At 40.1% G+C, this 14,944-nt stretch overlaps 2 protein-coding genes across 2 annotated transcripts in view; one reads left to right on the top strand and one right to left on the bottom strand.

The window, feature by feature from the left end:
* The window catches only part of phactr1 (phosphatase and actin regulator 1), a 33,632-nt gene extending 32,708 nt beyond the window's left edge, over positions 1 to 924 (bottom strand). Inside the window, exon 1 of the mRNA XM_018670899.1 lies at positions 856 to 924. The gene's annotated coding sequence lies outside the window, so the exon portion shown is untranslated. The remainder of the gene's footprint in view (positions 1 to 855) is intronic.
* Positions 868 to 7,134, top strand: sirt5 (sirtuin 5). Its single transcript, XM_018670901.2, has 9 exons — positions 868 to 983; positions 1,948 to 2,063; positions 2,159 to 2,292; positions 2,847 to 3,072; positions 3,663 to 3,750; positions 4,813 to 4,866; positions 4,967 to 5,090; positions 5,931 to 6,046; positions 6,138 to 7,134. The coding sequence occupies exons 2-9, from the start codon at positions 1,961 to 1,963 to the stop codon at positions 6,208 to 6,210; spliced, it is 918 nt and encodes a 305-aa protein (XP_018526417.1). The 5' UTR covers positions 868 to 983; positions 1,948 to 1,960; the 3' UTR covers positions 6,211 to 7,134.
* Positions 7,135 to 14,944: the final 7,810 nt, after the last annotated feature.

Below are 14,944 nucleotides of genomic sequence, written 5' to 3'. Positions count from 1 at the left end.
ATTCTCAAGCTAATGTGGTTTCATCAGCCTATATTTATTTCTGCCTTCTTATGTACCGTATTTCAGTCACGATTTCTGTGACTTTGCTACTATAACACTGCAATATCGACTGTGTAATTGGTATTAATAAAGTACTGTATCTCTATTGGTGTGTTTTGATCAGTTCAAACAGTATTATTAGCTTAAAACACCACAGTATACTCTTGTATTGGGGTTGTGCGTTGATTTAATCTAATGCTGGAGAAAGACAATTCAAAAATAAGTGTAAATGGGTTCCCGATTATTTCAGCAACAAGATAACAAATCTAGTGTACAAAAGTTTGGACACCCTTCAGAGTCAGTGCTTTGGAAGATATCAGAGCCTGCAAATGCTTTTTGTTGCGGCTGTGAGCCTGTCTGTTCTTGATTGATGAAATTTCAGCCGCTCTTCCTGCAGATCACTTTAAGTTCTCAGATATTTTTAGGCTGTCCTGCTCACACAGCATGTTTAAGATCCATGCACCACAGATTTTTAGTGATGCCCAGATGAGAGGACTGCTTTTTTGTCCTTATTGCAGAAACCAGACGCTTTTTGCTTTCACTTTCTTGACCGGCTGCTGAATTTTCTAATATTCCCTCTGTCTTTGCAATGCTTCCTGCTACACTGTTTTGCACATCACAGTTAATGTTTAATTTTTTTCCTGCTTTTTTAAGTCTATGAAATAAAAGGTTTGCAGCAGGGGCTGGATTTACTTCTTTTCACTTTAAAAAGATGCAATTTTCCTGAATGTTTGCATGCAACTGCAAAAAGCCTGGTGTGGTGTAAAAGCTCCCTCTGCTGGTCTTTATATATTTTTGAAGGGGGTTGTTATTTACCTCGCTGTTCCTGTTGATAGGCTCGTGTCCTCGCAGGCAAACCAATCCACCACAGCTGCTGAGCTGCTGACTGACGCTCAGTTTCCTGGTCCCTGCAGCTGATGGTCCTGCTGGCTTCGGTCTGACAGGTACTTAACGTCAACAAACCACACATCTAACAAACAGAGGACACAACTCTTCCCTGGAGATATACAACCACGGGCAGGACACGCTGTCTTCACACCGTAACATGCCGCTGCTGTTGCTGCTGCTGAAGCCGCTTCAGTGGCTGTTTTCCTCCGGTATCAGCGCTAGTTAGCCTGTTAGCTTGCTGCTAGCATACCTAACAACAGGCTGCGTTTACTGCTCCTGAGGAAAGTCCATACATGGCTTGTTAGCGTGCAGAAAAAACCTATCGTGACATGACTCTTTTACGCAAGGAATCACACTGAACCCCCCTGGTTCATACCATAAGTAATGATTAGTTATGTAGCAGGCTAGCTTTGTGCTAACTGACATGACCTCTGAGCTTTGTAAAGCCACAGTGACCTTCCTGACAGCCATAAAAATTCACCTCACTGCCAGCATGAACCCAATTTCCGCCTCTCACCTGATCTTTGGCGTCCACATCTTTGACACTTTTAAAGCACCTGTTTTGTAAAAGACTAAATATCGAAGTTTTGAAGGTGTTTTCTTTAAGGCTGCAACAAACATTAAACATCCTTCTGCTGCAAAACAAAACATTTTCCACCATTTCTCCGACGTTGCCGCTTTCTTTGTTCATACGAACAAACATGGCGGCCGGAAGTGACATTTCTGACCTGTTGCACTGTACAAAAGTTTTGGGTTCTTCAGCTGTTTAGATTCCTGTACCATGAGGGAAGCATCTCATCTGTCCTCAATTCATTTACCTGCCAAGTGCCTTGAAAAATGTTTCTGTTTATTGCAGTTTGTGTGGAGTTAATGGATAAAAACCAACCATCCTCACTTTAACTTTAGCACCTTAAGCTTTGCGCAGTACTACCTCCCTGCTTGTTGTGTATTTATTTGAGGTTGGAAGTTGGAAGTCAGTTGTGTTTCCATTGTGAATAGTGTGATATTTTTTTCCCCCAGTTGCAAAAACCTAATGATTGTGCGGCAGCTCACCTGTGGAGCCATACGAAACTCGCACCTGTATGCCCACCTGAGAAAGCCCTGGGGCAGCCAAAGCATGGCCAGACCCAGTTCAGGTAGACTTATTTTTATGCTTCACATTTACATCTTCTTTCTGTCAAAGGAATATGAATGTTTTATGTTATGTATTTGTGTTTCTGTTTATTTTCAGACCTGGCAGCATTCAGGGAGATTTTCTCCAAAGCCAATAATATAGCCATCCTCACCGGAGCAGGAGTGAGTGCCGAGAGTGGAGTCCCTACCTTCAGAGGAGCAGGAGGCTACTGGAGAAAATGGCAAGCACAGGTAGGCACCCACCTGTTTTTTTTACCAGCTGTGATTTTTTTTGGCTCCATATCTATATTGTAGAGTAGCACTCAGTGATTTTAAGGTCAGTTGCTGTTTATATGGAAGCATAAGTCATGTTTTTGGTCTCATTTTATCACAATTTTAACTACTCAACTGTGTATAAGTAGCTAATCATACAGCCACAAGAGGTATTTTTATTCTTTTTTCTCCTGTATTTTAAAGAATTGAGATTAGTCTGTCTGGTTTTTAATGAGATTAACCCCCGGCATATCCGCTGAGGAAATCCTGCAAGGAAGCATATTAAAATTTTCATTTTACAATTCTGAGAGTCGTAAAACAGCGATTATCTTTCAGAATGGAAAACTTTTTGCTGAGAAGGCTTGTAGGAATCTTAACAACTCCTCCTCTCTGCTCTTCTCTGATATGAGAACATGTACCTATCAAGCATCTCAGTCCTGGGAAGTGGACCACCATAATCTGAATTTACCTTTTCAATCTGTGAATTATTGCGCAAACATCTCATCATTCCATTCTGCTCTTTCGTGTTAAAGGAACTTGCCACTCCAGAGGCCTTTGCCAGGAATCCCTCACGTGTCTGGGAGTTTTACCACTACCGCCGTGAGGTCATGCTCACAAAAAATCCCAACCCTGCTCACCTGGCCATCGCTGAGTGCGAGGAGCGACTCTCCAAACAGGGACGAAAGGTTACCGTCATCACTCAGAACATCGACGAGCTCCATCGCCGCGCTGGATCCAAAAACATCCTGGAATTACATGGTAAACAGAAAACAGTGAGGACACCTAATGTCAGCATCGATGAAATAATTGCTGTAATTAATTCTGAACTTGTCTTGTACTCTACTGAGACTCAACAATTTTGATAATTGAGTATTTATAAAAATTACTGCCAAACATTCTCAAGTTCCATGTTCTGAACTTTAAGGATTTGCTGCTTTTCTTAGTTTTATGTGAATGAAAACTGAATATTTTTGGACTTAAGGGAATCGGGATGGCCATTTTTCACTACGTTTTGATAATTTTATATGTGTTCTGAATTAAAAGTCATCCATAATGAAGACAATCATTAATTTCAGTTTCAGTTTTCAGTGTCAGAGTTTTTCAGTTTCTCTTTTGAGGCTATACCTGATTATACCTGATTATTTTCATTTCTGATTGGTCCACTAATAGTTTTTCAGTTGTGGACCAATAGTTTAATCCATTAAATGTCATAAAATTAAGAACTAGAAATAGGAATCACTATAAATTATATGGTTTTAATGGTAAAGAGATACAAATCCAGTCGTTGATTAATTCTCTGTCTTCCAACAGCACTAATCTTCTCACTCATGATGTTTTTGTTGAACCAGGTAGTCTGTTTAAAACTCGCTGTATGAGCTGTGGCGATGAAGCAGCCAATTACAAAAGTCCCATCTGTGCTGCTCTGGAGGGTAAAGGGTAAGCACTTCATGTGTTTTGTGTTTGGTGAATTGCACCGTTTTTTCCTCAACAATATGAAAATGTGTTTCAGGAGATATCGATCGTTTTCATTTGAGCACAAAATGCCAGAGAAAACAGGCTGATTGAGTCTGTCAGATGTCAGGCAGCTAAATAACACCTGATGACACTGTGAGAGAAAACTGTGACTCAAATGAAATGTCAGTTTAAAAGCCACTTTGTTACTTATCTGACATTTAAAATTGATGTTTTTGATAGCTGACAAATGGACCGCTATTAAATTCCATCTTGGCTGCCAGAATAAATTAAGGAAGTCAGGAGCGTACGGACTGTGCTATCAGTAGCTCTGATTGATTCGTCATCATTTAATCAGAATATATAGTAGGTGTTGTAAACTCACTGTTTTCATTAAACCACTAGAAGAAGTACAGCAAGTTCATGCAGATAACTGTTAGAGGATACAATGAAAAGACGAGAGAAATATCAAAAATAAGCACAGACACGAATAAATAAATAAAATTACTGAAAAGGTGAGACTGTCCTCTTATAAAAAACAAGACCATAGGTCGTCTGTGAACCAATCGTGACCCATAGTTACATTTTATTGTTAGGTGACCTTTAGTGGCCATAATAATTACAATGGACGCAAAGGAGGAAGTCAGTGAAGGTCTGAGTGCTCCTATGGGTTGTATCTGAAGGTGGGGACAAATGACCTACAGTATAATATAATTATTAACGTTGGAAGATTTGTTGGAAAAACCAACTGGTTTTCAAGATCAGTTTCCATCTTTTTAATCAATATTTACATGTTTGTAGTGTTTTTTCTACAATATTTTTATAGTTTGTTTAAATTTATTATTGTGTCAAATTCTTGTAGCTGGTGTAGGTAGAGCATAAATATCAGATAGGAACATCAGTATTAAATCACATAAATCGGTAGGAAACATGCTTTGGATTAAGGAATTCCTTCTTCTTTTAACATTGTTTGGTAATGTAGTGTGTATTTGGTGTAAATGCCTTTTTTGTGTGAAATCTAACCTCCCTTTCAAACCACTTCCTCAGAGCTCCAGACCCAAACACACATGACGCCCAGATTCCTGTTCAGCAGCTGCCCAGGTAGAATTACACCCGTGCTCTCTTTTAGTGCTCTGCTCTTTTCAAATGAGGTTATTTGTTTTGACAAAGTGTGTTTGTGTGTGTGTTTCCTGTGTTTCAGGTGTGAGAAGACAGGCTGTCACGGTCTCCTGAGACCAGCTGTGGTTTGGTTTGGAGAGACTCTGGACTCTGACGTCCTCACCAGTGCAGAGAAAGTGTTGGACAGCTGTGACCTCTGCCTCGTGGTGAGTGTGTGTCTGTGTGTGTGCACGACAAAGAGGATTCACGCCCAAAATTAATAAAGGGTGTTAATTAGGACGACGTAGAACAATTATTTTCTTTTTCAATTTAATCTGCAGATTATTATCTCTCATTAAAGCAACATTATGCAGAATTAACCTGCTTCAGAACAGGGAGAATGGAGCCTCTGTCATTCCCACTCTGCTCCCTGAACACCTGTTGTTGCTCTGTAACTTTGGTGGAACAGGTTCAATCTCCCTCTAACTGAGTGATAGTCAGCGGCTTAAACTGTGGGAATCAGGCCCAGCAGGTTCAAGAGTAACGCTGGACTGTAGATCAGTTAAAAAGACTCAGAAGTCATTAAAAGCTGCTCAGACTCTGAGCCCAAAAGTAGTAATTACCACTGGTGGCTGCAGAGGGCGCTGTTGCTCAGTAAAGATGCTTTAGAGGAGCTCTCCAGTGATACAGTATTGCACTTCTATAAAGTTAGTAGACTTGAAAGAGAAAGATCAGAAACAGAATGGTCACAGTAGATGCAGAAGAGTCTTCAAATGTCTTATTTTGTCTGGATATCGCTCAAAAATCCAAAGAGAGTCTGTTTACGATGATATAAAACAGAGAAATCAGCGAGACCTCACATCTGTGAAACAGGAAATAGAGGCCACAGCCAGATTTACTAATGTACTGACCAGTTTTATTACTGTGCTCTTACTCTTTTAGTAGTTTCCAATAGTCAAATTTCTCTCATATCTCTTACAAAACTTTTACAAGAACATACAGAAATGTCTTACTTCTTAATAGTGATAAAACTTTATTCAGTAATTCTACAAATTCTCACTCTGCAGGTTGGCACTTCATCAGTCGTGTACCCAGCGGCCATGTTTGCTCCCCAGGTGGCAGCCAGAGGTGTTCCAGTGGCTGAATTCAACATGGAGGACACACCGGCCACCATGCGCTTCAAGTATGTTTCATTTTCTATCACATACATGTAAAATCTTTATTAAATTATGTCGCAATAAGACTATGTTTCTTTTTATTTTTGCACGCTTTAGGTTCCACTTCCACGGCCCCTGTGGGACCACGTTACCCCCGGCACTGGCACGTCACCAGACTGAACGAGACTGAGTGCGAGTCGATACAGTGGAGGACTTTATTGGTACAAAAACTATTAATAATGGGTTAAATGTAACGAGTACCCAACATCAGTGATGTGGAGATGGGACATAGGGTTCAGGAAAAATAAGAAGAGGCCAACAGATTATAAGACAAAAGGAAAACTTTTTTTTCAAGCTGTCACAAAGATAAAATGTGCAATCAAGAATATATATGACTTTATCATAAACAGTTACACAAACAGAATTTTAGACAGCTTCAGAATGATGGTGTGGCTTATAGATTTCAATAATTTTTCATTTGGATATGTTGAGAAAAATGATTTAACTGCAGTCAGATGATTTTTTAATTTGCTTTAAAATTCAGCATTGTAGTAAATATTGTTTAAATATTGCAAGAATGCCAAATAACACTAATAGTTTGCACTGCCAACACTGAATTTCTGTTAAATTTACTTTGTTAAATGACTAACTATGCTGTTGAAACAGTTAAAAACCACAGTCCACAACCACAGTCAGACTCCCATCACTCCTTCTGCATTATATGTATATCGAGTGTCAGGCAGTAGGGGGCAGTGTTGAGCTGCTGCTGTGGAGGCTGCTACCTTCCAGTTTGGAGGGAAGAAAAGGGGAAAAAAATCCTTCCAAAGGGATCTGTGGGCTCTGCCTGGGATGTGTGGTGTGTTTGTGTCAGTTCAGTGTTGTCAGAATTTATGGGCCGTGACGACGCCTTCCAGAGGCCGTGAGTCAGCTCCGGTTAAACCAGGGAAACCAGTGACTGTGCACCCCCCTCCTCCTGTCATGAGGGAAAGGGTTTTTCTATGTGTCTCCTTCTGAAGGATTTGTTACATGTGTGTGAAGGTTTGGACGTGATTGGAACAGTTTATTGATGTGAAATGACGTCTGGTAAAATAAAGGAATGCTCTTATAAACTGAAGGGTCGTGTGTGTGTTACTGCAGTACAAGGTGGTGATGACAGTAGAGTGTGTATAGATTCTCTGTTACAGGCGATGTTCTGCTTTGGCCGAAGACAGGATTGTGTCTGACACTTCCCCCGCCCCACGCTTCCATCACCACAGCATAAAAACACAGAGTACGCATGTTAAGTCCTGCCCGTCCCAGTCTCTGAAGCATGATATCTCTAACACGTTGAGGGAATGTTTTCAAATTAGACACAAACGTTCACTCAGACTCACAGATGAACTGATTAGAATTTGGTGCACAGAGGTCAAAGGTCAAGGTCAGTGTTATTCTGCAAAAAAAAAAAATACTTTTCTGGCTGTAATTTAACACCATACCTCAGGAAGAGAAGGGGAGATTGTGACCACATACAACAGCAAGACTGTAAGTCTAGTCTGCATGTATTACAGCAAGAAAGCAAAGATGCATGTTTGACCAAATGTTTGGCATGTCACATAGATAAAAAACTAAATTATTAAAAACTAATAACTAACTTAAGGCAGTGATTTCTGGAAAGATTATTGAGTGGCTCAGCTAATTTTAAAAATAGAAATTATGATTTTGTTTAATAAAACATCCACAAATTTGCATATTATGGAGAAAATTAAACACACACACATAGGATTACAAACAGGTATTTTCATTGTTACAATAGTCAGTAAACTACCAGCAGAGATAAGATGACTGCACAGGACACATCTCCCAATAACCTGAGTCAGTTGTAACACCTGAACACCACACGCTGTTGGGAGCTTAAAGTGCTGATAAATGGTTCACACAGTCTGTTCCTGCCACTCTAACTAACAGGAGAATTAATGGGAAATTGAACAAACCTACTGAAACAAAGAGGCCTTTTTTTCCCAACTGTGTCTTAGAACAATAATCATATGACGTACTAAAAAGATTATTGGTCGATGTGATCATTTCTCCAATCCATAACTGGCTGTGCAGAGATCCTTTCCAGAGTCCACAGTCAAAGTTCAAAGCTAAGTTATTAGTGTAGTATTTCCTCTCTGTGGAGCTATCCCTTCATGTAACTTGGCAAGATGGATTTTGCAATAAAATTACAATAACTTTGGATGAGACTTGTCTAACTCAGCTGTCTAAATCAGCCCCAGCTGAACTGAAGAGCTGCTGAGAAAGCATTTTTACACAGAGTGAGGGCTGTGGATTCATGGATTTTATCCCCCCGTCACTTACACACACTGGAATCAAGTTGGGAAAGGATCTCATCAAATGATTAGCGACTCTTTAAAGGACAAAATGTGGGCCTTTCCTTTAACATTAACATTTCTTGTATGATAAAAGGGTTGAGGGACAATAAAGGTGTGGAATCACTGCTCTACAGGCGATGTTCTGCTTTGGCTGAAGACAGGATTGTGCCTGACACCTCCCTGCCAGGCCACAACCAACCCCCATCCTCTCCAACACCCCAGACTTCCATCATCTCAGCATAAACACACACTGCGCGCAGGCCAAGTCCAGCTCTGTTAACGCTCATTTGCAGGACTGGAGGATGTCAACAGAGGTTATTAATATTTGGCTGATCTGATAGCGATATTCATATTGGCCTCATGAAATTGCACCGCCTCGTTCCCTCTATTCTCCCCTCTCGCTCTCTCTCTGCTCTCAGCTCTCATCTGTACATCTGCCATGTGTGTGGCGTTTCAGACGCCATGCATCCCTCTCTCCCTCCCCGGCTACGCCTCCATCACCTGCTCATTAGAGAGAGGATGATGGTCCGACGGTCCCCCATGACTCCGCTCCAAAAATAACAGAGCCAATTTCCCGCCTGTTAGGCGGCGATTTCACACCAATCTGAGTTGTACTGCCCAGCTAGGCCTGTCAGAGCGAGAGACGGTATGGGAGAGACAGAAATAAGGTGGAAAAGAAAAGCAAAGCAAGGAAAGGAAAAATGTAGGTCAGAGTGTAATGTGTCTAAAAATGCAAGTTCTTTACACGGTAGACACACTGCCCTCATCAGTCAACAGATACAGACAGTAACTAAGTATTTCCTGGACACTGTGCTGTACACAAATACTACTTTGAGCAATTATGGGAGACATTTTGGTAAAATATGTTTATTTGCTTTCTGGCAAAGCTCAAGTGAAGCTACAGCTATTAGCTGGTTAGCTTAGCTTAGCACAAAGACTGAAAACGAGGGGAAACAGCTAGCCTAGCTCTGTCCAAAGGTACAAAATCCACCCAATATCAACTAAAAAGCTCACTGGTTAATACTTTATATCTTAGTATTTTTGCTAAGCTAAGCTGCTCAAACAAGAGTGGTGTCTTTTTCAGCTTTAATGCTAATTTATACTCTGCTCCATTAAGCTAGATTACCGACCAGAGCCAACTGCTCCAGAGCCCCGAGGACTCCAGATTGACTGGAAATCACTTGACTTTAATTAATTTGATGAATTATAAATTTGTTAGGGAATTGCATGGTGCAGCTCACTTGATGGATATTACCCAAATAAAGTTTTGCCCAGGGGCTCTCTGCTCTCTCATACTTCATCATATATCAGACGTAAATATATACAACATTTAACTCATGCTGAAACATTAATGCATCATATATATATACATGTTTATAAGTATCTGTCTCTCTCCCGCTCCCTTCCACTGACTGACTGATATCTAGCTGTATACAGGCCTCATCCAGTCCCTGAATTAGTCAAGTTAGACATCATACTGAGGGGCTGTTCAGACTGGTTTATTCAAATTACCATACATAATTTCATCACATCAAAAAGTTGGCAGGGCAGTGAGGAGAACCAGCTTCCAGCTTTATGCTTCAATACCACTTTAATGACATTTCCAACTGCAAAATCAACCTCAAGAAAAGGCAGCTATTGTTCTCCATAAACCCTGCTTTTAAACTCATAATACAGATTATATTCTATTTAATTTAAAGGCAGTATGATGCATTAGCTTCATAAATGAACACCGCTTTTATGTAAAAAGCTAATGTTAGGCTGTAAAGCTTCCAAGTTGTAATTTGATTGAGCATGCTTACCTCTTCTACAAAAGCCTTTCTTCTTAGAAAATTAGTAATATTTTGTATAGATAGATAGATATAGTTATATATATAGATAACGAGGCTTTAAACCAAAAACCCATTTAAAAAACTATCAACTTTGGGACATGAGAGAAGGAAGAGCTAAAATGCTAACCTACTTCCAGATTTTAGAACTCATTCCTGCATGATAATAGAATAATTTTAAAGATAAGGGCTTAAAGTAAAGCATCTGTATACATCCTCCCCCCTTCTGTCAGTCAATGATGGAAACCAGAGTGACTTCCTTTATAAAACTGATGGCGGGTGGTCACTCAGACTAGAACAAGTGTTTGAATTACAGCATCCTCTCCTCTTCAAGCCAAGGCCGGCGCGAGGTTACGGTAAATATCTCCGTCAATGTCACTGTGTCACCAGAAAACCACGTCAGTACGGTTATATCCCTCCCCGCTGCAGCCCCTCTCGCCACCACTTTTATGAGCTGTGCGCCCACATGTGACCTCTAATGGACGGGGGCTTGTGTTTGTCTGTGTGTCTGCGTGACTCGGAGGACGGGAGCAGTGTAGCTGATTTCCCAGAAGTTTGTCGGCTTTATTTTGTACAAACATTTGAAAATATTTCATGAGTATTTGTTCAGAATTATCACCTCGGGCCACATGTTTGACTTTCTGTATTTCTGTAGCCGTTAGGGTCGTTAAAAGGGAGGGAAAATAAGATGCAAAGTAACAGTGGATCATGAATAAAGTTGTGGAAATCAGTATATATAGAGAAATATTTAAAAAGCAAATGACTGCACAGAGCATTTTTGTCCTATTTTGATCAGAGTAGATGTTCATATTCCCACATCCCCAAGGATGTAGCTTATGCCAACACCTTGGGTTACCTAATGGACCAACTTGATTAAATGTACAGTAAGTGTGTGTGTGTGTGTATGTGTGTGTGAATGAATTATTTGTCTCCCCACAACTTCTCGTTCAGCCGACAGAAATTCCAATTAGAGAATACCCCAACCCTCCTCCCTCCCTCTTCTCTTTGCAAACTGGAGCATCATATTTTATTCATTTGTTTGGCAAACTGTGAAAGTGAATTAACTTTGAGCCACGGCTCCACAGACACCCACCCCGGCCATCCACCAACATACGGTACCTGCAACTCTCAGAGCTATCGATTTTTAATTCACACTCAGGAAAACTTATACTTTATTCATCCTGGGGAGAAAAAGAAAAACTTTAGCCAGAGAATCTGCAGCATGAGTGTGTGGGATATACTGTATACAGCGTCTGTGTGTTTGTACATATTCCTAGATTTCTCTTTTTGTGAGGACCTCATGTGTCCGTGCGAACAGAACTGAAGGAATTACTCACTTTGAACACTTTAGAGTAACAATTTAATGTAAGAATTAGGCTCAGGGAAAGTGATCAGTGCATGTTCTCACATTTGTGTGCATGCATGTATTCACAGGCTATGGCATGTATGCTAGGTATTCATATGTTATTCCTTTGAAGGACTCAACAAATGTCCACAAAAGTCCTCAGTTCCCAAAATATTATCACTTTACAAAACTGTCTTAAGGTCACAAAAATGAATTCACTTAAAGCAGTTGAGCTCATAAATGTTCACTTTTCAAAATATCCTCACTATTCCAAAAATGTCCTCAGTTTCCGAACAAATCTTACTTTCCAAATGTCCTCAAAAATGTCTTCACTTTCCAAAAACTCTGCAAAAATGTCCTCAAAATGTTTTCCCCTAATGAAAAAGGTCCCAACTTTCCAAAATATCCTCATGCTTGAGAACCGATCCTGGTTTTTGAAAATGTCATTGAAGTTCTACAGTTGCTCTCAATTTCCAAAAATGTCCTCACTTTGCAAAATGTCCCCACATTCTAAAAATGTCCTTACTTGTCCTCAAGCTTGTGACAACTGTCTTCATTTTCCAAAAATGCATTTCCATTTTAAAAAATGTCCTTATTTTCCATAAATAACTTCACATTCCAAAATATACATTCAGTTCTTTGCAAAAACTCTTTACTTTCCAAACATGATTTTCAAAAATGTCCCTAATAATCAAATTGGTCCTCATAGAGATGTAAGTTCAGTAGCACCCACACACACATACAGATTTTGTTTACAGGCTCCACCATGGTAAGAGTTGAGTGCTAATGTGTTGCTGTGGGAACTAAGATGTGTGCAGCGCCTGAGCAGAAGTAAGCCTGCAGCAGTGCTACTGTATACACACTTCCCACATCATTTCTCACACACTGTTGAGCAATAAAAGGGCTGCATGGGCCTCTGCACGTACACTCATGTACACGGACATTCATCTCCAAAATGTCAACTTTTCATCTGCTAAGAAAAAAAAAAGACTTGTGAGATAATCCCAGAGGATTTCAAATGGTTTTCCTGCAATTTTAAGGACAGAGAATTTCTATGTTGCAGCTTTTTAGCCTCATATAGTTCGTTGTTTTGGCTTTATGGCAGCTGTTCTCAAACTGTTAGACACAGTTAGACATCAGCTGGTGAAGAAAACAAACATTTAGCAGCTAAAGAGTCACAGATTTTTCTCAAGCGCTGGTGGAGACCCAAACAGACTGTAACAAAATCAACAGGACGTTACACAGTTAGTTTAATTTTAAGTGTGTTTATGCTGTGCCATGCTTTGATTATGCGTGCCGTTTAAAAGTTTGTTTCATTTTGTAAATGTTTTACAACTGAACCTGTGTCTTTTTGTTTGTTTGTTTGTTAGTTTGGCCGGTTGGTTGGTTTATGACAGAATTAAACCAAACCAAACCAAGTTGGAATTGGCAGGAAATGAAATTCTGACACACAGGATGTTGTGATTGTTGTTGTTCGTATGTTAAAAGTCCAAGACATGGTGATGTATCTGTCACTTTGTTTTGAAGATTTTCTGCCCCCTAGTGGCCAAAAGAAAATCTACTGATACGGTTCCTAAATTTAGACCTAATCATTTTCAATTTACAATATCTGAATGGCAGCTTGTTTATCAGTAAAGGTGTTTCTGTTGTTTTGTTTTGTTTTGTATGATAACAGTTATTCATAGCACCTCACTCTGAGTGTGTGTGTGTGTGTGTGTGTGTCAGAGTGTGTGTGAGCTGCAGAGCAGTGTTGTTTAACAAGCTTAGCAGGATCAGGTGCTGAGTAATCTGCTGGTAATGAGGCTCACAGTGGTGTGTGTGTGTGTGTATGAGTGTGTGTGGACACGCATGGCAGCGTTTGAGTGTGTATCTTTCAATTATGACCAACTACAAACACACAGTCACACACACTCTACATCTGTACTAGCTCACTTACCTGCCCTTATTTTAAATTTCTATTCATATAAATGATTTTTTTTTTTACAAACTGACACGTCTGCACTCACCTCCTGCTTCCCCCTTCTGCTGCTGTGTGTGTGTTTATATTCACTGTCTGTCTCTGTGTATGCATTTGCGTGTGAACATCTATGTTTTCTATCTGTGTTGGGCAGGGTTTAACTGAATTAAGATGACTGAGGCTGGTGCTCTTCCCAATCGCCCCAGATTGGGCTTTTGGAGTGAAAATCCTCCAGGGAAGCACTAATCCCTGACTGTCGGGAGCAATTTTTATTCCGTAAGCAAAGCTTTCTCTCTCTATCTCTCTCTTGCTTGCTCCCTCTCTTGCTCTATCGCTCTATTTATAGCCCTCTTAAGCTGCTCTGTGTGCCACTGTTTACATTTAGAGCCCCCACTCTTTAGATTTAGAGCCCCACCACTCCTCCTCTTGCTCCCGGTCGTCCCTTGGTTCCCGAGCAGAAGAGTTAAAAGCAAGGAAATCTCTATTGACTAGCATGCTCACACAAAGCAGGAGGGGTGGGGGGGAGATGGACAGATAGAGAGATTATGAGGAAGAGAGCTAGACAGATAGAGGTAGAGAGAAGAGAAGGAAAGACAAAGGCGAGGGAGATGTGAAGTGACAAGCAGATCCGAATGTGTATTCCAGGCGGTCAGGCAAGCTGTCTGTGTTTGAGAAGACAGATTGTGATAGAGAGGAGGAAGAGGAGGAAGAGGCAGTGTGTTTTGAAAGGAGAGAGAGTCAGAGTATTTGTGTCTTGTTCAGAGGAACAGAGAAATGGAGACAGAGATGATGCTGTTTTTTTCTGAGGACACGTGATGTGAATTTGGAATTTGTTTTGAGGAACATTTTAGGGAAATACACTTAATATCTTGCTGACGTTAGATGCAGCAGCCAGTTAGCTTAGCTTATGTTTCGTTTATTTCATTTGAACAAAACCTAAAGCATTAATATAACATTTTAAAGCTATAGGCTATTTCTTGGCCTGGACCAACAAACCTAAACACAAACTCTCATAAAAGTATAATTTCTACTCTTCATGTCTTTGTACATATTAAATAACGTGCTTATTAGCTGCTTCCCCTTCTTTTCTATTCTTTATGCTAAGCTAAGCTAACTGACAACTTCATATTAACCGTACAGACATGAGGGTGAGATAAATCAACTCTTCTAACTCTCAGAAAATAAGTGAATAAGCATATTTCCCAAAAATATATTTTAAAAAGTCATGGTACATTTTTTAGCCTTTTCCAGAACTTTCCAGAACCAGCACTTTAACGAGTTTACAAACAGATGGAAATGACAAATTACAGAGCAGCTACATTTGGACTTTCAACTTTTAACTTTGACTTTTAAGTTAATGAACAAATGTAAAATCACTTCATTCAGCATTTGTCCACTAGAATTATATTACTAGCAGTGTGACAGTGGCTTTGATAAAGCTT

This window comes from Lates calcarifer, linkage group LG17, assembly GCF_001640805.2.
Source record: "Lates calcarifer isolate ASB-BC8 linkage group LG17, TLL_Latcal_v3, whole genome shotgun sequence".
Classification (NCBI taxonomy): Eukaryota; Metazoa; Chordata; class Actinopteri; family Centropomidae; genus Lates; species Lates calcarifer.
Note: the sequence above shows the minus strand (reverse complement) of the source record. Positions and strands in the feature narration are given on the sequence as shown.